General features: G+C 33.1%; 1 protein-coding gene across 1 annotated transcript in view; it reads right to left on the reverse strand.

The window, feature by feature from the left end:
• Positions 1 to 23,102, reverse strand: part of SNTG1 (syntrophin gamma 1) — a 536,013-nt gene that overhangs the window by 491,315 nt on the left and 21,596 nt on the right. Inside the window, exon 3 of the mRNA XM_074202064.1 lies at positions 8,840 to 8,896. Within this exon, the coding sequence (XP_074058165.1) occupies positions 8,840 to 8,896 (57 nt within the window). The remainder of the gene's footprint in view (positions 1 to 8,839; positions 8,897 to 23,102) is intronic.

Consider the following 23,102-nt stretch of genomic DNA (forward strand, 5'->3'; position numbering starts at 1 on the left):
TTCACTTTTACTTGTCTTATACCCTGCAAAATTTCTTTATTTGTATAAAAATTATGGACATATTTTCTTTTTATATCACTAAAATATAAGGATGTTAAATAAAAGGTAGATTATAAAATATTTAAAAGTATGTAGGAAGAGAACCACAACATTCATACATAATCCAGATTTTTGGCATTATTAAAATATACTGCATTATAATTTTTCTTTCACCTTTCAAAAAAAGTTGAATATTTTTCAAAATTATTAAAGTTCACAGACATCTTTCCCCAACCATATTCATCAAGGGACTTCTCCTTTCCCCAGAGGGTCATCTCATAATTAAAAATCAAAAAAGAAAGAAAAACAAAAATATTTCAAGAAAATTCAGTTACTGACAGTTTATGAATTCTTCTACACTCACTAACCTATACAAAGAAAGAAGGCATGAGAAGATGCAATGTGGCATGGTAGAAATTAGAGGTTGAAAAACCTGGTTCAAATCCCATTTCTGACATTTCTAACAAACCTCTGAAATTCCTTCTAATTCCTTGGGGCTCAGTTTCCTCCTCCGTATAATGAAGGAGTTAGAGTAGGTAAGCTATAAAGTCTCTTTTGGTCCTAAATCTATGATCCTATATAAAAGCAAATATTCTCATTGTTTCTTTAGAGTCAAGTTTACCTATCTACACCTATATTTTTTAAGACCTCAAAATGCTTTTAATTTTCCCTTGATGAATATGGTTATGGGGAAAGATGTCTGTGAGTTTTAATAATTTTGAAAAATATTCAAATTTTTTGAAACGTGAAAGAAAAATTATAATGCAGTACATTTTAATAGTGCCAAAAATCTGGATTATATGTGAGTATTGTGACTCTTTTCCTACATATCTTTAAATAATTCCACAATCCACCTTTCCTCTTATATCCTTTAGCTCTACAAATTAAAAAAAAATCAGTCTTTTATAATAATATTTTATTAATGATAATAATAGTATTAATACTACCAATTATAATAACATTCTCTAAGAAACAAATCATCTATGAAATTATAATTTGAGAGTGGTGAGAATGAAAAGGAAAAAAGAAAGAAAAATCATATTTTAGATTTAATTCAGATTACTTGAAGCAGTAATAAATATCCCCAAGTCAAAAAAAAAGCTAATTTGACTTTAAGAACAGAATATTTCAGGGGCGGCTAGATGACTTGGAGTCAGGAGTACCTGGGTTCAAATCTGACCTCAGAGACTTAATAATTACCTAGCCCTGTGGCCTTGGGCAAGCCACTTAACTCCATTTGCCTTGCAAAAACCTAAAAACAAAAACAAAAACAAAAGAATAGAATACTTCAAAATGTCCTTAAATAATAGATGCCTTTATGTTTGAACTTAAAGAGCAGGGAGGTACTGCATGCAAGTCATTTGTAGATTCCATGGAAACAAGGTTAGGGAAGGATCAAATTCATGCCAAGTTAAGAATAGCTAAAGGAATGGTCTAATCTGAGGGTCTAAACACTGAGAAAGGAAATGCTTCAATAGGTAGCTTCAGTGATCCTCAGGACTGTCATGTGGGAAATATCATGGATCAATAGGTGGCCCAGTGGATAGTGTTCTGGACCTGAAGTGAAAAAGATAGCTCCCTAAGTTCAAATCCTGCCTCAGACATTTACTAACTGGGTGACCCTGGTCAAATCACTAACCTTGTTTGCTTCAGTTTCCTCATCTGTAAAATGAACAAGTGAAGGAAATGGCAAACTTCTTTAGTATCTTTGCCAAGAAGACCTAAAAGGAGTCACAAAGCCAAACATGACTGAAATGATTGAACAATAACAACATATGAAAAAAAAGATTAAACATGTTCAGTATGTAGGCATGAACAGTATGCAGATGTATAATTGTGGAAAATTTAGGGTCGATATAAGAAGGAACTGTTTTATAATTGGAGCTCTAAGATTATAATAAGCTGCTTAGAAAGGTGGGAGTCCCTTTACTTGATGACTATAAACAAGGGCTGGCTAGACATGTCAAAAATGTTTTGACTCTCAACCTTTTACGAATTTGGGTTAGACTAAATGATCTCTGATGTCCCTTATGACACTAGTTATAAGTAACTGTATAAGAGGTCAATCTGTCTTATTCCTTGCTCCTTAGACCTACTTGCAGACTTTTCTTCAATTAATATCACTAAGCAAATTCTCGTTCTTTGAAGTTCATTCTTTCTGAATTGAATATCCAATTCAGACCTTGATAGCTCTTTTCAAACAACACCCAAAACATTCTCCTTACTTTCTTACTAAGTTCAGTGCCTATGTTTCATTTTCCATGTCTACTTCAACTCTTGGTTTCATACTAAGTGACTTCAAACCACAGGTTCATGGCCCTTCAAATACCCTAATTAATTCCTCAATCCACTCAACTCTTATGACCTATTCTATTCCACCTCCATGACACCAGCAATGATTTTATATATATATATATATATATATATATATATATATCCCAACATGTTTCAGTTCACATCATTATGAATTATTCCTCCTAAATTCATTCTCTGAACTCACTATGACTTCCAATCTCTCCTCCACTCAGTGCTTCTCAGTCCATCACCTATGTTCTAGATATAATCTCTTTTCTTTTCCTATCTCAGCACCTAATGTAATTTTATACTACTTTTCTTAAATCTCTTGTCCCCCTTTTCAATAAATATTCATATCTTGCCAAAATCTGATCCTGGATTGTTCCTAACTTCTCTCGTCTGTCATATATGTGCCATTGTTCAACTGATTGAAGGAAATCATGCAACTATCCTAAGAATACAAAAATCTAATCATTTATGGCCAGGGTCTCCACTATAAATCATTCCTTTTTGTCTTCCCTAGTTGATTCCATATCAGACTCATTATTACAACTTTTCCAAATTGCTCATATTTCAAATTTTCCATATCATCTCTTCCATGACTCTCAATCATGATTTTTTCCAAGTAAATAAAAGCTATTCAGGATAAACTTCTCATCTTTGTTTCAAATCACAATCACTTCTCCTCATTCTTTAATATCTTTTCCTTTGCCTTGATTCCCAGGGAAGAAGTTAGCCTTTGTTTTTTGGCATGCTCTAAAACTTTATCTCTATCTCTATCTCTATCTCTATCTCTATCTCTATCTCTATCTCTATCTCTATATCTATCTATATATATATATATATTCATGAACATTCAACCCTTGTTTTTAGCCAGATTGGTACTCCTATCTAAAAATTTTTCATCTCTCTCCATCTAGTCACTTCCTGCTTAGAACACCCCAAACTCCCTCATCCTTAAGAAAAAATCTTAACTAAATTCTAATATCATCATTAATCATCATGATATATCTCTCTATTTCTCAGTCAAATTTCTCAAAAAATACACTCATTGATCAATTGTTTTTCTCCCACCTTCTTCTAAGATCTCTGCTTTATGACTTCCAATCTCATGAGTCAACTTCAACTGCTCTTTTCAAACTTGTCAATGTGCATTAATTGCCTTTCCTTAGTTCTCATCTTTCTTGACTTTTCAGCTGCATTTGACACTGTTCAACATCCTCATTTCCTAAATAATCTCTTTCCTGGGTTTTCATTGCAATGCTTTCTCTTGACTCCTTTCTATGAACAACCCTTCTCAGGTTCTTTTGATGTATTATTATCTAAGTCATATCCACAAACTGAAAGTGAACTTCCAAACTTTGTCATGGTTCTCTTCTTTTTTCATTCTTTATCATCTCACTGTGACTTCATCAGCTGACATGTTCAATTATTATTTCTATTCAACTGATTTTCATATCTATACACCCAGTCATAGTTTATCTTCTGAAATCAAAACCTACATTACCATTTCATGCTGGATATTCTGTAGATATATCAAGTAACATTGTCAGAATGGAACTAATTTTCTTTCCCCTCAAATCAAAAGTTTCCTAAACTTTTCTATTACTTCTGAGAGTACCAATATATTCCAAGTAAACATTGGCTCAAAATCTCTGTATTGTTATCCCACTTATACTTGACTCCAGAGATTCCAACTATTGTCACACTTAGTCATTTTACCACCCCAATATTTTTAGCGTGCATACCATTTTCTCTATATTGAGCCCTATTTCAGACACTTGTTACCTATTCCTTAAACTATTGCAAAACATTTTAAATGAGCTTCTCTACTTCTGATCTATGCAACTGAAAAAATGATTTTTTCTAAAGCATAGACCTGACCATGATATTCCCTCCTTCCTGCTACTTAATAAAATCATTGGTTCTCTAATACCTATGGGAACAAAAATAAATTTCTCTGTTCAGTCATTAATTCTCTTCATAACTTGTCTTCATCTTACTATTCCATATCTCTTACACATTACTCTCCTTAATGCCTGTGATTCTATTAGCAGGGAATATCTCTGAAAGTTAACTGACTGATCCTGATATTAAAAATTTATTCACATAGTAAGGCCCAATTTAGCCTCTAAGGAAACAATGACATATTCAGTTATAACTTCAATGGAAATTTAGTTTGGTTGTCATGAATGTTAACTAAGACCAAAATGGGCTTACTTTGTCCTTTTTGGGATTTCAAAATAACCGTATAACATCCCTATATTTTTTTTGCCTAGTTAGTGAAAAATTTGCATATAAATCACCATTTAAAAAACAGAAGCCATAGACAAAAGCTATTGTCTTGATCAAGAAAAATAATAATTGTGTACCTGAAATGTGACAAAGTTGTATAGTTTCAAGTAGGAAGGGGCATTACTATTTCATTTTTGACAATTGCTTAGACTGAATATTAACAAAGAGAAAAACTTGGGGGAAGAAATTGAATTTTCCCCCAAAACATTAAAGTTCTCATTTTCTAGATCTAGGATCATACTATCATACCTGATTTTAGGAAAATATTTTATGTTTTTTGACTTGAAGTCAGAAAAGTCTAAGTTCAACTCTTGACTCTGTAATTTTTTAACTTTATGACCTTTTGAAAGCCAAGATTTCATATTAAATGTCCTTCCTTATCTGCAAAATGAGAGTTTACCTTACTGTAAACTTCTTCTTCTCTTTGCTTCATATCACAATCACGTCACATCATTGTCTAATATCTCTTCCTTTGTTTTAATTTCCAGGGAGAAGTTACCTTTTGGTTTTTTGGTCAAGGTTTATGCTTCTACATGTACTTTTTTTGTGTGTTTGTTTTTTGCTAGGCAATGGGGTTAAGTAACTTGCCCAAGGTCACACAGCTAGGCAATTATTAAGTATCTGAGGCCAGATTTCCACTCAGGTCCTCCTGGCTGGTGCTCTATCCATTGTGCCACCTAGCCACCACCTAGTCACCACCTAGCTGCCACTTAGCCACCTGCCCCCCCCACATGTACTCTTGAGCACATCTTTCCCATATTTTTTGACCAGACTGGTTCTTCTATCATCACCTTCTCCATCTAGTCACTTCCTAGTGCTTGGAAATATACCCATAGAGCATCTATTTTATAGGATTGTTGTACAAATTAGGTAATTAAACAAAATGTCCTCCAAATCTAAAAGCATTATATAAAGTTTAATAAAATAATAATAATAATAACAAGGGCATGTTATTATAGAAAAAATAGTGTCTCTGGAATTAAAGGACATGAGTTCTAATCTCACCTATGATTCTAATTACCTGTGTGATTTTTTACAAGTCACTTAGCATTATCAGACCTCTTTCCTCAGCTACAAAATGAGGAAATTGGACCAGATGACCTTTAAAGTCCCTTCCACCTCCAAATCTGTGTATTACATATAGAACACACTGCAGATGTGAGACAGTACATGGAAGGATATAGAACTCCTGATTGCCTTGGCAAATATTGCGCATGATGCTACATGCTCGAATAAGTAGAGATACACATTAAAGTTAATGAAGACAATGACAGAGGTGGTTGAATGAAGCAAGCATAGACTTTTAAATTGCTACTGGAAATCTCCAAGTTGCAGACATTTAGAAGAAGTTACTATCCTACTCTCACTCAACTATATACAAACATGCACACACACACAAACACACACACACACACACACACACACACAAACACTCACTCACTCATTATGTCACTTAAGTTCTAGTGCTTGTAACCATAGAGTTTGCTGAAAGCAAATTCCCCTTAGTAAAGGCAATTTCTCCCTTCCTGGTTGAGATAAAGTGTTTTATATTTCTCCTAGCCAAATAATATATTATTATACAATATTATACAATTATACAATATTATTATATGATCTTTGGTGTATTTTAATCTGTATTATAATCATGAGTACACCAGCTTTGTTTTTTTAATTTATTTTCATCTGACAATTTTCCTTTTTTTTCTACTATCTTCAACATATCAGAGGAATGATTATGAAAGAGGGTTAGTGAAAAATACTGTCTCATAAGCACTATTTCCTATTATATATGGGAGGAGAATCAGCATGATCCTGATATGTGTGCCCAGTTGATTTTAAAACAGAGAATTACACGTAGTACAAATTAGTACAAATTAATTGAGGCTTCAGATATGGAATAATAGGACAATTGGTTGATAACGATGATGATGATTATGATGATGATGATGTGTGTGTGTGTGTGTGTCTGAGAGAGAGAGAGAGAGAGAGAGAGAGAGAGAGAGAGAGAGAGAGAGAGAGAGAGAGAGAGAAACAGAAAGACAGACAGGCATACAGAGAAGTAGGAAGAGGAGAGGAAAACAAGAGGAAAGGGAGAAGAAGTGAGAGTTTAGAAATAGACAAGTTTAATAGGTTATTTGATGAATATGAGGATGCCAACATAAATCTACAGAGGTTAGACATCTTAACACTTGACACAAATACTATTTCCCCTTATATTCTCAAGTCTGAATATATGTCACATGATTTGAATATTTTCTTATAAATTAAACTTCAAAGAACACTAAAAACTCTGATGTTAAAATGTTCAATACATTTTTAAGTATGAAAAAGAAGACCTTGGTTTACTTTCACATTGTTTCATTTATAATAAAATACTAATTCTTTACAAAAATAAAGTTATTCTGAGATTCTATGAGAACTGTGTTAAATGGGGCACCCTAATTTTTTAAAAAAGATTGAATAACATTTTCAAGTGGTGTTTCTATTATGGTAGCTTGATTAGGAAATGAGGGGAAAATGCCATGGCACAATTACTCTTCCAAAATAAGTCAGTCATTCTCATAGTATTTTATATTTTAACTTAAAATATATGATGAGTCAAAAATTGAATTTTCCTTTCAACTACTACCTAAGTGCCCCTCATGTTGCATAAAAAGGACTTTCTTGTCCTTGACTTAATTCTTAAGAAATTCTGACCAGAATGTCATTATTTATTTGTCATGAATAGAGGACATTTGTTATATCAAAAAAAAGAAAATCAAAGCACCAAGTCAAATTAAAAAAAAAAATTCCACCTGGCAACTTTCTTATCATGGGTAACACAAGGCAACTACCACATTAATCTTCTTTCTGAGTCACTTTTATAAGGTCAACTAAAATCACATATTCACACGGTAGTTTCATTTTGCATGCATACCTTGAATCTTTTTTCCCTGCCTAAAGATATGTCCTTAGTTTTTTATCCAATGCTATCATAATCTGAAGATGGCTATTCTGTCTGAGATGATGGGAAATGAATTTCTTTTTGTGTGCAGCTAAAAAAACAAGCATGATTGCTAATGTTCTCTATCTCTTCAGATTTATCATGCATAAATTTACCTGTTTACACATAAAATACCCCCAGGAGAATGTAAATTGCTTTATGTAAGAGGTTGTTTCTAGTTTAATCTTTGTATCCTAGCACAAAATATAAAGGCACTAGACTTTCAATAGGAAGGGACTTAAATTCTTTCCTTCTTTCCTTCCTTTTTCCCTCCTTGCTTCCTTCCTTCCTTTCTTTCTTTTGTTCTCTTTCTTTCTTTCTTTTGTTCTTCTTTCTTTCTTTCTTTCTTTCTTTTTCTTCCTTCCTTCTTTTTTTTCTTTCTTCCTTTCCTCCTTCCCTACTTCTACTTTCTCTCCTCCCTCCTTCCATTCTTTCCCCTTACTTCATTTATTTTATTGGGGGAAATGATTTGAACACAAACTCTCATTTTGATCTCTTTAATTCAATATTAATATAATGCTACTACGAATTTTTTTCTGAAGAAAGGGGAGAAAATGAACTACATTGATGGTTAAATTTTCTAAATGAACATCAGAGAAACAATAGTAACTTCAGTTTTATTAATAAATAAAAATGAATGAGTTAATGAGGATCATCTGATCAAATGAAATACTATTTAGAAAACTTTTAGCAAAGAACCTGGAACATATCAGGTACTATATAAATAAAAATCACTTTCCTTCCCTTTCTCTTCATCTCTATCAGAGAGCTATTTGCCAAACTCTGATTTTCCAATACACTTGCCTCAGTAGGGTGAAATTTTAATGAACTTTAAACCCTTAATGTAATGTAAATGAATAAAAGAAAATTAGACAAATATAATTTCACTTCCATATGCTGATTATTGGAGATATTTACCCCTTATTTTACTGTTAGATTCAACCTTTGTTGTATATAAAATCCTCTGGGATTTAGAGTAGAAAAGAAAGATAAAATGCCATTGCAGATAGAGGTATAAATCCCAACTTTTTTTCCTTAACTCAATAAAAAGAGATACTTTATCTTATACTCTAGAATTTCAGCCCCAATTTGAACCCCAAGTCAAACAGGATAGAGAACTTCATAGCCCTCTCATCTGCTTTCTTCTTTTTTCACAAAAATAAAATGCATGATAAGGCAAGCACTATAGCATGGCCTATGCGATGATAGACTGAAATGACATGCTACCTTTATGCTTAATCCAAATCCTCCTACAGTTTGTCTTCTAATGGTCACCGTTCTTTCCTGAAAGAGAGGGTTTTTTTTAAAGTGGTTAGTAGATTCTAATACTGTAACATTCACATTTCTAATCTCTCTTGGTAATTTGATCATAATAACATCATATTTTAGATTCTTGCAAATGAAAAGTTAAATTTTTTAAAGTTAGAATAAAACTATTAATCTAAATCTCAAGTAACTGAAAATGATGAAATTGTTATTTTACTTCAAAGTGAAGTAAAAATTAACTTTTTAAAAAACAATTTATGTTCATGCTTTTAAATCTAAAGCTTCTCAAGACTTCTCATTATATCACATTATTATACTTTTTTGATTAACAGGTGTTAAGAGGCTAATTTTTTTGCATACAATCAGTTCCTGGTTATCTACAATATAGACTGATTATCAACCAAAGTTACCCTAACTGCAACTATCTGATCAAGTTTCAACTTTGGATGGTAAAGATGAGCCAGTAAGAAGTCAAATTCAGGGATAGAAAATGTTAATATACATACATTTTAGGTGCAACTCCAGCATTTTAAACAGTAAGGAACTGAAACCAAATGATGTTAAGTGTCTTGCTTAAGATCAATTACATATAGTATTGATAGAATAATTTCTTATTAAAAATAGTCATGAATCTCTAATTCTATTTTAAACCTAAATAAATATGATTTTTGAATCTATGATATAAAAATGTATAAGCATTTTTATCCTTCCAAAAACAAACATTAATTATAACCTTTAATTTATATCATCTCAGACAATATGTTGTCCCAAATACATATGAACATGTCATAATTAAATTGATTAAAAAATTCTAATGATAAGCTACCAGGAGTTTTTTTAAGCTTTTGACATTCTGAATTATTGAGTTACAATAGCTATAAAGAGGAAAAGAGGAATTGAAATATCCTTCCATATCAGGAAAACTTGAAGCCTCTTCATCTATTCATCATTCTTGATCTTCCAAATTAATCTTCTTTTTTTGTTAAATATATTAAGTTCGCTCTAGGCATTGAGTAGTCTTAAGCTTTTTCTTCTATTTCAGCAGGGATTCCCCCCACCCCTCCTTGTAGAACTGGTTCTATAAGCACTTTCAGAATAGATAATATTCATAGCAAAGTATTAAGAAAAAAACAAAAGAGACTTTTGTTTTCTGTAGCTCAGAAACACAGGTTACTTACTTATTCATTGTATTTTTGGTAAATTCACAAGTTTTCCTAAGCATAAGCTAAGTCACTCATTTTCAATCAGATAAAAAAAAAACCTTAAGGACAAAGTTATCATATTTGAAAGTAAACTTCTTAAACCTTACATAATCAAAAAAAGACAATTATGCCAATTTTTATGAAGAACTTCCTTTCTCTTTGGATAAGATATAAAATATAAAAAGAATAGAATTTTATCATAAATAATTTATATAAAATATTCAGCATTAAGTATATTTGATCTTTTTGAAACTGTCAAACTAAACACAATCTTAAAAATAATTTCTTTATTTCCACATTCATTGTTTTATCAGAACTTGCTTAATTAATCCATCTTAAAACATTGTGTGATAATCAACTGTGGTGGACTTGCTCTTCTCAGCATTCAACAATCCAATAAAAGGACTTGTGATGGAAAATACCATCCACATCCAGAGAAGGAACTATGGAGTCTAAATGTAGACCAAAGCATACTATTTTCAATTTTGGAAAATTTGTTTTATATTTTTTTCCCTCTCATGTCTTCTATTCCTTTTTGTTCTGATTCTTCTTTCACAACATTATTAATATGGATATATGCTTAATATATTTGTATAACCTATATTAGATTACTCAGGAGAGAGAAAAATGTGAAATTCAAAACATTACAAAAAATGATTGATGAAAAATACCTTTGCATGCATGTAGTTGGAAAAATAAATAAATGTATCTTAAACCCATTTTGTAAATACAGGGGGAGTAGAGTTGTAAAAAATTTAATACAAAGAAAAAGTAAGAAATAAGATGAATTTTCTCTTTAAATTATAAATAATTACCACACTACAATATAGATCTTTAAAAAACTATGAATTTCAACTCAACTTCTATGTGAATATGGTTGCATGTATCTAGATATACCCGAAATAAAAAATAATTAAATTAGCATATATATATAGTCCATTTTTAAAGTAATTAAATATTTATGATAAAAGGCCTTTTCATTTAATAAGTTAGTCATGAATTCAAGACAGACAAGGCATAGAAAATATTTAAAGAAATTATCTTTGATTTATACTGATCATGTATGCATGAAAAATTATACACCAAAGCAGTATAATCCATATTCAACATATGTAGTAAAAGAAAGGGAGATAGATAAGTTATAAGGTGAAGGTGTAGAATAAGCAATAGACTACTAATGCATTGCTCTGGTTCCCATGTTATTTGTTCAGAGCATCTGCTTTTTCTTTATCTAGCATTTATTGTGTTCCTACAATATGCCCAGTGGTAAGAATGCAAAAGAAAGCAAAAAAACAATCCCTGCTCTCAAATAACTTATTTTTCAATGAAGAGCATAATATACAATTAACTAGGCACATTTGAGACATATATATATATAGAGAATATAAAAGAGAAGAACCTAGCAACTAAAATGGTTACGAAAAGGTGTCTTGATGGTTTTATCTTGAAAGAAGTCAGGGAACCTAAAAGTTAAGATGGAAAAAGGAAAAGAATACCAAGAATGTGAGATATCTAGAGCAAAGAAACAGAGACAGAGTATCATGATCAAGAAATCCTAAGTAGGATAGAGAAGCTAGAAGTTAGAGTACATAGAGGGGAGGAAAAAAATAAGAAGACAAGAAAGACAGAAGGTGGGTTATGAAGAGATTTTGATGTTAAAGCAGTAACTTTATATTTGTTTTCTTAGTCTGTATTTCATTATATTTATTTCTTCAGGAAATAGGAAACCACTAGAGGTCTCTGAACAGAGGAGTGACTAATCTATTCTTTAGACAAAATCATTGTGACAGCTGCTTGGATATTGACTTGAAGCAGAATGACACATGAAATAGGGCAACTCTTTAGATCATTGTAACAGCTCAGACAGGGGACAATGAAGGTTAGAACTGTGAGAGGAGAGAAATGAAAATATACTAGAGATGTTTTAGAGATAAAAAGTAAAAGAATTAAATGTACAAAAATATTTATAGCAGTTCTTTTTGTAATGACAAAGAATTGGAAGTTGGAGGGATACTCTGGGAAATAGCTGAGGAAGTTACAGTTTATGAAAGCTATGGAGTACTATTGTTCTTTAAGAAATCATGACTTTTGAAAAACCTTGAAAGATTTGCATGAACTGATATAGAATGAAGTGAGGAGCACCAGAAAAACATTATACATGCTAAAATAGCAACATTGTGAGAATATCAACTATAACGGATACTCTTCAGTTTCTCTTCAGCAGATCAGTGATCAAGGACAATTCTGAGAGACTGCTAATGATGAATGACATCCACATCCAGAGGGGAAAAAAGCTATTGAATCTGATTATAAAGCAAAGCATATTATGTTCACTTTTTAATTTTTTTGCACATGATTGTACATATACAACCTATTTAAGACTGCTTGCTGCCATGGGGAAGGGGGGAGAGATGAGAGGGTGGTAGAAAAAAAAGTTTGCAAAAAGATGAATGTAGAAAACTACCTTTGCATGTAATTGGGTAAAAATAAATAATTTTTTTTAAAAAGAAGAAAATAAAGACAAAGAAGCAAAAATCTTGAGAAGGAAAAAGGGTGAATGAAACTGAATGGTTGAGGATAACATCAAAGATTAGGACAACAACTGGGTGACTGGGATGATGGTGGTGATAACGGCAATAAAAAGGAAGTTTAAAAGGGGGGAAAGTGTGGAGGGAAAGAATTCTTTTAGAATTATATTCATTCTAATAAAATAAATTCCATTCAGGGAAATCTGAGGTAGCCAATTGGTACTTGAAGTATGTAGGGAAAGAAATCAGAGCTTAATATTCAGAACTAGTTTTTTGAATAGACATAATAGTTGAAGTCATTGTAGTTGATGATACTGTCAAATGAGGCAATATTGAAGGAAAAAACACTCAGAAGAAAGCAATGGGGGGCTATTCAAAGATAACAAACATGATATTCATGAGTAATCAGCATAGCAAATCAAGGGGTGGTCACAAATCCTCCAGAGAACCTGCCCATTGGTGGTTTCTATTAGTTGATGAGATCAGAGACCAGATTGCAAAGACTTTAGAACCTAGTAAGAGGACAAGAAGCAGAACACTAATTATTGTTAACTCTCTTAAGAAATTAAACCATGGACAGGCAGAGTCAAAATGGTGGAGTAAAGGCAGGGTTTCCCGTGAATTCTTCCCCAAACCACTGCAAATATATCTAAATAACAACTCTAACCAAATTCTAGTGGGACAGAACCCACAAAAAGACTGAGTGAAGCAATTTTTTTCAGCACAAGAGACCTTAGAATATTTGCAGAAAGGGTCTATTACCCTCAGGTTAGAAAGGACCTGCAGCATAGTCCAGGCCTTGCTGGAGCAAACTGGATCTAGCTATCCAGGAGCAGCCCACAGGCTGCCTGGGTCCCTGGGGGGTGCCTGGATCCTTGGCAGAAAGGGGCAGGTTCCAGACCTTTCAGTCCAGGGATTGTCAAGGACAACTTGGTAGTTCAGCAGGAAAACTCTGCTACACCAGGGTGAGAACACCAGAGCACAAGCCAGGAGAGCAGTCATTTCCTCTCATAAGATCTTGGATGAATTGAGAATTTTCAGGTCCCTGGGGGTGAGACAGGGGGTGTCCCTAAAAACAGCAGCAAAATCTCTCAAAAGCTTATAACAATGCATCCTATACCTTGGAAACAGATTCTATCTTAAAGAGTTAAAACCAAGTGATATGCTTGGAGAAATAAGAAAACAACACAAGAAAAAAATCTGACCACAGACAAATATTTTGACTCTTTGGAAGATCAAATATATACTTAGAACATAATAAAGTTAAAATTTCTAAATTCAAAATGTCCAAGAAAAATATGAATTGGCCTCAAGCTATGGAAGAACTCAAAAAAATGATTTTGAAAATCAAGTAAGGAAGGTGGAAGAAAAACTGGGAAGAGAAATGATAATGATGTGGGAAAATCCTGAAAAGCAAGTCAACAGCTTGGTGAAGGAAAAACAAACAAACAGTTTGAGTCTAATGGAAAAAGCAGTCCAAAAGACCAATGAGGAGAATAATGCTTTAAAAAAGCCAAAATGGACAGATGGAAAAGGAGATACAAAAACTCTCTGAAGAAAATAATTCCGTCAAATGTAGAATGGAGCTTAGGGAAGTGGATGACTTTGTAATAAATTAAGAAACAATAAAATAAACAATAAAATAAAACCAAAAGAATTATAAAAAAACTGAAGAAAATGTTAACTACTTCATTGGAAAAAAAACTGACCTGGAAACCAGATCAAGGAGAGATATTTTAAAAATTATTGGACTACTTAAAAGAATGTGTACTTCATTTTACAAGAAATTCTCCAGGAACACTGTCCTGATATACTAGAAGCAGAGGGTAAAATAGAAATTGAAAGAACCCACCAATCACCCCCTGAAGGAGATCCCAAAATGAAAACAGCCAGGAATATTATAGCCAAATCTCAGAACTCCCAAGTAAAGGAGAAAATGTTACAGAATGAAACAATTCAAGGATAATGGAGTTACAGTCAGGATAAAGCAAGATTTAGTATTTCTATATTTAGAGTTTATAGGGGAAGTCAAAAGAACTTGGATTCCGCCAAGAATCAACTACCCAGCAAACATTCTTTCAAGGGAAAAGACAGACATTCAGTGAAATAGGGGACTTTCAAACATTCAGGATGAAATGACCAGAGCTGAACAGAAAATGTGATCTTCAGATACAGGATTCAAGTGAAGCATAGAGAGATGGATGTGAAGGGCAAATCTTGAGGGATTTAATGATGTTGAACTCCTTGTATTCCTGCATGGGATGATGATATTGATAACTTATTTTGGTCTTCTATTAGGGCATTTAGGAAGAGCGTATGTAGACAAGGCACAGGAGGGAGTTGAATTGAAGTATAACATAATAAAAAGATGGAGTTAATGGGGTGGGGAGAAAGGGAAATGGCAAATAGAATGGGGTAAATTATTTTACATAAAAGAAGAAATAAAAAGCTTTTGTAGTGGAGTAGAAGGGGGAAGGTGAGGGGAAGTGTGTGAGCCTTTACTCTCATTGCAAGTGGCTCAGAGAGAAATTAACATACATACTCAATTTGGTAAAGAAATATATATTACCCAAGAGGAAAACAGGAAAGGAAAGGGATAGAAGAAAGGGGACAGGAGGAGGGGAGTGGAGGTGGAGGTGATAGAAGAAAGGGAGGATTGTGGGAGAAGATCATCAGATGCAAGACACTTTTGAGAAAGGACAAGATGAAAGGAGAAAGAGAATAGAAGAAATGGGGCTGGGGAATAGGATGGAGGGAAATTGAGCTAACAATAACAACTGTGTGAAAAACTATTGAAGCAATTTTTCTGATGAACTTATGATAATGCTACCCATCCAAAAGACAGAGCTGATGTAGTCTGAATATGGACTGAAGCATACTTTTTTTCCCTCACTTTATTTTTCTTGAGGTTTCTCTTTCTTTGTGGGGAGAGGGTTATGTTTACTTTTACAACATTACTGTTGAAGTAATGCTTTTCATGGTTACACATTTCTAGCCTATTTGTAAATTGCTTTCTCAGTGGGGGGAGTGGGATGGGAGGAAAGTGGAGAATATGGAACTCAAAGATGTGGAAATAAATGATGAAACTTGCTTTTGCATATAGCTGGGAGAAAATTTAAATAAAATTTATAAAATGAAATTTACCCATAAAAGAGAATAAAAATATAGGAGAATAGTTGGAATGGTAGGATAGAGTTAGCTTTTTAAATTTTATTTCCTTAAAGACAGGAAAGCATTCTTGGAATTTAGGTGGAAGGAAAAGTGCCCATAAATAGAGAATACTGAAAATAGAGTAGAGATGATAGGGAATGAGGGGAATTTGAGGTGTTTATAGAGGGGTAAGTTTTGGCAAGGAAATAAGCCACCAAAACTGAGACAGTAGTGAAGAGATTGTGGAATTAGACATCTGAGCAATATTAGATATGAATTTGGAAAAAGGGGAGGTGTTGATGTTTGGCCTTCATTCTTGAAGAAGACTGTGACATCAGGGAGGTGATGTCATGACAAGTGCATGAATTGAATTTGAGTGATGGGTGCTATGCTAAGTTACCAGTCTCACTTTTTCCTCCAGAACCATCAAGGTCCAGTGGCCAGAAATGAATCAGGATGACTAGCAATGACCCTAAAAGAGAGGCAATCAAGGTTAAGTGACTTAATAAGATACTTAATAAGTATCAAGTGTGTGAGACTCAATTTGAATTCTGATCCTCCTGACTCGAAGGCCAGTGCTCTATCTACCTGGAGGTTTGAAGAGAGTTAAGGGTCTCAGACAGGAGAATGGGCTAGTGAGTTAATCAGCAAAGAATATAATTTTAGACTCGTTGAATAGTGTAGGATTACTTTTGATCACAATGAGAGAAACAGGGAAGAGATAAGAATGCAACCAAGTGCAAAGATTCTGGGAGTGCTAAGGAAGAACTAGTAGAGGAAATGGAGATGAATTAGCCAATTAGGCTAGTTGTTCCTTTGCTTTCAGGGAAACATTTTTTTTTTCCTTTGCTGCTGGGTTTATTCATTGGTAGGTTGGGTCAAGTGCTGGTTCAGTGATGACTCCTTCCTAGACTCAGTCACTGCAGTCAATACCAGTTTGTCATCTGGGTCCTGAACTTCTGAAGGTTCTTCTAATCGTTCAAAAGTCAGAAGGTAATAATCTGGTTCATTCTATCTCTATATACACATTCATCCAATTTCAGGTAAAAAGAAACAGAAAGAATAAAAGAAACAGACACCATTCTTTTACAGTTAAATGGCAGGTTGGATAGGAGATAAAGTACTATCTCTCTTCTACCTGAAGGTACTCAATATTTCTTACTATAGTTAAAGCAGGAAAAAATGCAAAAAGGACTAAGGAAGGACCATATTGAATCTTCTGAATGAAAAGAAAGTTCTAGTTCTATCATGAATCCTTTAAATTCTGAAACAAACTTCTTGTCTCCTTGTAACTCCATAGTTACTCATTGTCCTATATATATATATATATATATATATATATATATACATACATACAGAGAGACATACATATACATCCTTCATTAATCACTTTTATATAAGGACTTTTAAATGCTGATGTTTATTACTTTAAAGTGATTTAATAAAGAAACTAGCACACAGTATATATTCATTCTTTAAATCAACAAATATTTATTGAACACTTAGATGTTACAATACACTTAGATATTACAATAAAAGTCTTAATATTATGGGAGAATATTTAAAAAGGGAGGGAGTAAGACATGGCTCTGGAATTGACAGAGTTTATATCCAATAAAACCATGTACTTGTGATTCTATTCAATGAATGTTGTTAGCAGTTCCATTTTTCCTTTAGTTACAAACTATGATTTCATTGGAACAGATGAATAATGGGTAAAGAAACTCTAGCAATAAAAATATGAAACTTAAAATCTTTGAAATCTGCCTAGAGTATTGAGTTTGAAGGGTTGAAGGATGTGCCCAGTGCCACAAAGCCAGTAAGTACATGCCAATCTGTGAGATTTGATGCCATGTTTTCTTGACACAAATTTATCTCTCTACCCATTATACAGCAATCCTTCAACAATACCTAAAATTTATAGAAAGGAGAGCCCTAAGCAGGAGAGAGAAACTAACTTAGTACTTGATGAGCTGAATAGAAATTTTTATTCTCTTGAAACTAGAAGCAAGTCTTCTCTCAGAATAATTTCTCATACACTAATACACTTAAACTGGATTGAACAATTTTCTTAACTCCTGCTATGTGGAGAATAAATAAATGATTGCTTAAAATAAAAACAAGCCCAGTGATGCAGTCAATTCAGACAGAGAACATCAATGATGTCAAGATGAAGTTTTCAATCTGTCAGAGAAAAATGCATCTTAATTATCCAATGTCATCACCTAAATTACCTAGAACATCTTGCATAGCAATAATTAGCATTGAACACATCTTGGTCAGTTAGTTTTGTTCTACAGCTGATTTTGTGCTGGCACATTGATTTTCTTGGAAGGCAGCCTGCAAGCAACCCAATGTTATCAAAGATCTTTCATTAATGCATTTTCTCATTTCCTACAATTCTGGCTCCAAAATCTCAGGGCAGAGAACATTTAGAATATATTTCAAATACAATACAAAAAGAGTTGATGCAGATTGTCTCATAGAGAATGTAGAGTCAGCAAAACTCTTGAGAGGCTCAGAAACATCACTTGTATATCTCTAATACCTTCATACTCTCCTATCCTCACTCCATTCTACTTTCCAAGGAGAAAGGGAAAGATGAACTTTCCAACATTTTCTGTTACCCAACTCATCAATCATTTTATGACTGGGAGCAGGATTTAAATTTTGTTTATTTAATACATGCAGGATGTTATAAGGACTGTTGCTTGGCAACAAAATAGAATTTTGGTAAACCAAAGTCTAGTACATACCTATACTTATATTTCATTATAAAAAGTCATCACAAAAAGCTAAAGGTACAAAGTACACATATACACACATACATAAATATATATGTATATATATTTAAATGAATGAGAAAATTTACTTTAATCTTTCTAAATTTCTTAGAACAAGATTCTTTGAATTCATTATGACTTTATGATATAATATTCCTTTGAATTGCAGCATCCCAGAATGGTAGAAACAATAATGAAGACCTGGATCACATATTAGCTTACTCATCCCTAAAATAGCAATAGTAATATAAGTCAACTTCCTCATAAGACTGTTGTGAAGAATAAATGAAATAATCTATGTGGAAACACTTTGTAAACTGTAAAATGCCAATATGAATTGTCATATCTGTGTTCTTATTCATCATAATTAAAATACTTATTATCCTTTATCACACTTATGATTGCTTGACTATATAAATATACACTGCAGACCAACCTTTAGGAGGTTATGACCTTTATTAGACAACACTGGTGCCCAGTAGACATCACAGGTGTAAAATATGAAAAATACAATCTGTTCATCTATATATTATCTATATTTCACATGTCATTTTCCCTAGATGTAATAAAAAGGTCATAAACTCATAATTTTAAATATACCTCTAGTCTCCTTAACACTAATGCTATAACAGGAACATTTCAATCTTAAGTAATAATCATAAAAGATCCTTTGCATTCACAATACATTCCTGATGAGGCACCTAATTTTGACAAAAATAAATTATTAATGTGGTTTTTTCTGTCTCTAATGCTGTATAAACATAATAGGAAGTGACAGAAATGAGCAATTAACCAAGTTATTATTTCATTGAAAAAATTTGAATGACTTACATTTTTCAGACAATGGGATAGCCAGTGTGAACAAACTGTTTACTTAGAAACTGTGTGACCGTGGGGGCAAACCATTTCAACTATTGGACTCAGTGTTATCATCTATAATAGGAAGTAGATATCCTCTTATATTTGCAGCTTCAATACTCTGAGCCTTGGTCTCATGCACACTAACCTCCTTGTATAAAGGGGTAATGTTCTAAAGAATACATCCAAATGTATAGCCACATTCAAAATAAATTGCTCCTAATAACTAATGATTAGAGAAATGCACATTAAAGCATTTTTAAGATTTTCCTCATACTTACTACTGACAAGTAACAAAAAAATGAAAATGATACATATTAGAGACAGTTAACCTTCCCCTCTCCACCTGCTGAAACTGAGGCCCTTTATTGTTTGTCAATTGTGGCTCTAATTACAAACTACCTTACAAACTACAAACCTGCTGCAAACTGTGATTGAAATTTACCTTTAAAATATTGTTCCAAGTATTGTTAGCAAATTTTGATAATACTATTCATATATTTCTTATAAATTTATATTATTTTTAGCTAAAGAAACCATAAACTCAAGTGATTTTTTGGCCCTGAAAGGAATTGTGAGGGATTTATAAATAAACTTATCTATCCTGCTCATAAAAAGGCAATTCAGTTTTCAGATGTATTCCAGTCAAGGTTTATCTTGTTTGTACCAGCTGATATTCATTAGTGAAACAATACTGTGTGGGCAGAACAGGCTGGAAGCAAAGACAGACCCCAGAAGTTCAGGAGCAAATGAAGCATTCTGTACAAGCCTCATAGAGTCTATGCCAGTCCTGCTGAATTGCCAGGTTTTCTTAACTCTCACTAGGTTAATTGTTTAATGCTTTGAATCTGATTTTAACCTGTGTGCTCTTCTCCTGCTGTTATATTAGTTTGGTTCTTGTCAAAAGGCTAGGAATTAGACCTCTCAGGGTCCCTACCCTCTCACCAACCCATAGCCCAAAGCAGCTGACTGGATTTGCCAGGTACCTATATCCTCTCTCATATAAAAATTGTGCTCCACAAAGTTCCTGTGTTAGTGCCACTATTTGTCGAAGGTTCCTCCCATTCCCCTATAGCATGCTTTAAGCTACCGATAAATGAAGTCCTGAGTCACTGGTTCATAAAAAGGAACCAATCAACTACTAAAGACTCCCTGTCACTAATGGATACAAAGAATTATCACAAACTGAAGTTAATGACAAGGACTAGAACCTTCAGGGTGGCTGACTTCACTTTTGGAATCTGTGCATTGTCATTTCTGAGAACTGCCACAGAGGTGGTAGTTCTGGCTACTTCAACAAAGAGTTGATAAAGAGTGGAAAGAAAGGTGTTCTTACTTTGTAGGCTTAGGAATCTTGTCAATCAAAACAGGCATGGAATCATTTTTCTCTTCAATTCCTAAATTGATATTCTATCTAATTAAATAATAGTTCACATTTCTAAAACACTTTTCTTGCATCACACCCTCACAAAATTCCTGCTATAATGTATTATTGGAATAAAGCTTTAAAAAAATACCTAAATTTTAAAAGTTCATACAGAGGGGATTCTGATGGCCATATAGAACAAATTCTACTTGAAAAATATTCCATTTATACAGACCATCCCCAGAGTCTTAGTGAAGTTTTAATATTTAATAGTTAAAATTACACTAAGATTTTTAAGTTACACTATATCATTTGAACCTCATAAAATTCTGTTCTGTTAGTATCTTTAGTCCATAGATGAGGAAACTAATGCTGGGAAAAGTTAAAAGGACTTTTCCAGAATCACAAAGATAATTAATCTGAGATAAGATTCAAAAGAAAATTTGTTTTAATTTATGGAATAGAAGAAGCATTTCCATAATATAATACAATGAAAAATGAGAAAAAAATTCATTTTCTATAGGATTTGAACTCAAGTAGACCTGCCTTCAAGCAAACCATCATACTCTGTTATGACTAACCAACTTCCAATAAATGTCATAGGTGTGGATTATGTGTCAATAATTGTCCCAGAGGATGAAGGATAGAAATGTAAAAAAAAATAGCCTTGGGACCAGCTAGATGGTGCAGAGGATAGAGGCAGATTGCAGGACTACTCCTAGGAACCGATAAATTCAACCCTGAATCCCTACCTAAATATATATATATATATATATATATATATATATATATATATATATATATTACTTCTTTTTTTTTTTTTAGGCTTTTTTGTAAGGCAAACAGGGTTCAAGCGGCTTGCCCAAGGCCACACAGCTAGGTAATTATTAAGTGTCTGAGACTGGATTTGAACCCAGCTACTCCCGACTCCAGGGCCGGTGCTTTATCCACTATGCCACCTAGACGCCCATTACTTATTTCTTGTATCCATCATATGATAGTCTAGAAATAGCTGTACTGCCTTGTCTCATGCTATCATGAAGAAATAGTACATTTGTAGTACTTAGTAGTGCTTAAGTAGTACTTAAAAAATTAAAAGCAAATGCTACTTACCCTAAAATGTCTCCCTGTATTTTTTCCTGGCACATAACTGTGATGCAAATTCACAAGACTTTGTACCACAAAGCAGATAATCAGTGACTTAGATTGGGCTCCTAATATAACCCATTTCTAGAACTTCAGAGAAATTTTCCTTAATAATTTCTTATATTGTATTCAGATAGGTTGACAATTCTTGTATGGTATTTCTTTTTTCTTTTTTTCTTTCTTTTTTTTTTAGTTTTTGGAAGGCAATGGAGTTAGGTGACTTGCCCAAGGTCACACAGTTTGGTAATTATTATATGTCTGAGACCGGATTTGAACTCAGGTATTCCAGACTCCAGGGCCGGTGCTCTTGTGTGGTATTTCTTAGATTTGTTTCCCAGATCAACTGTTTTCCTAATGGATATTTCAGGTCCTCTACTATTTTTTTCTAATTTTCATTATTTCATGTGTCTTATAAAGTCATTAAATTCCATTTGCCCAGTTCTAGTTTTCAAGAAGTAACCTTCTTCCTTAATATTTTTAAAATTTTAAAATTTATTTATTTTCATCCAATTTTACATGCAAATTTTCAAGTTACAAAATTTCCCTCCTCCCTTCCTTCTGCCTCCCACCTCTTAGCAGGGATCTGTCAGGGTAGCATTTTACATATATATTTTGTTAAACATATTTACAAATTAGTTATTTTTGACATGAAGAATTAGGATTAAGGGAAAGAGATACATGAGATAATTTTTTAAAGTGTTCATCAGATTCTGAAAGGTGCTTTTTTGTTTTTGTTTTTCTTCCTCTGGTTAGGGATAATAGACTCCATAACCAGTCAAATACAGTTGTCCTAACTCTCTGGACTGTCAAGAGGAGCTGCTACCACAAAGGTTGTTTATATCATAATGTTGCTGATGTATACTGTCCTCTTGGTTCTACTCCCTTTGCTCAACAACATATCCTGTAAGTCATTCCATGCTTCTCTAGAGTCAGACTATATATGGTTTCTTATAAAACAACAATATTCCATAGTATCCATCTACTATAATCTGTTTAGCCATTCCCCAATTGATGGGCATCTCCTCAATTTTCAATTTTTTGCCACTATAAAAAGAGCTTCTATGAATATTTTGGAACATGTAGGACTTCTCAAAGTTTTTACGATTTCTTCTGGATATAAACCTAGAATTGGAATTGATGGGTCCAAGGGTATGAATACTTTTACTCTTCTATGGGCATAGTTCCATATTG

Source organism: Macrotis lagotis, chromosome X (assembly GCF_037893015.1).
Source record: "Macrotis lagotis isolate mMagLag1 chromosome X, bilby.v1.9.chrom.fasta, whole genome shotgun sequence".
Classification (NCBI taxonomy): Eukaryota; Metazoa; Chordata; class Mammalia; order Peramelemorphia; family Peramelidae; genus Macrotis; species Macrotis lagotis.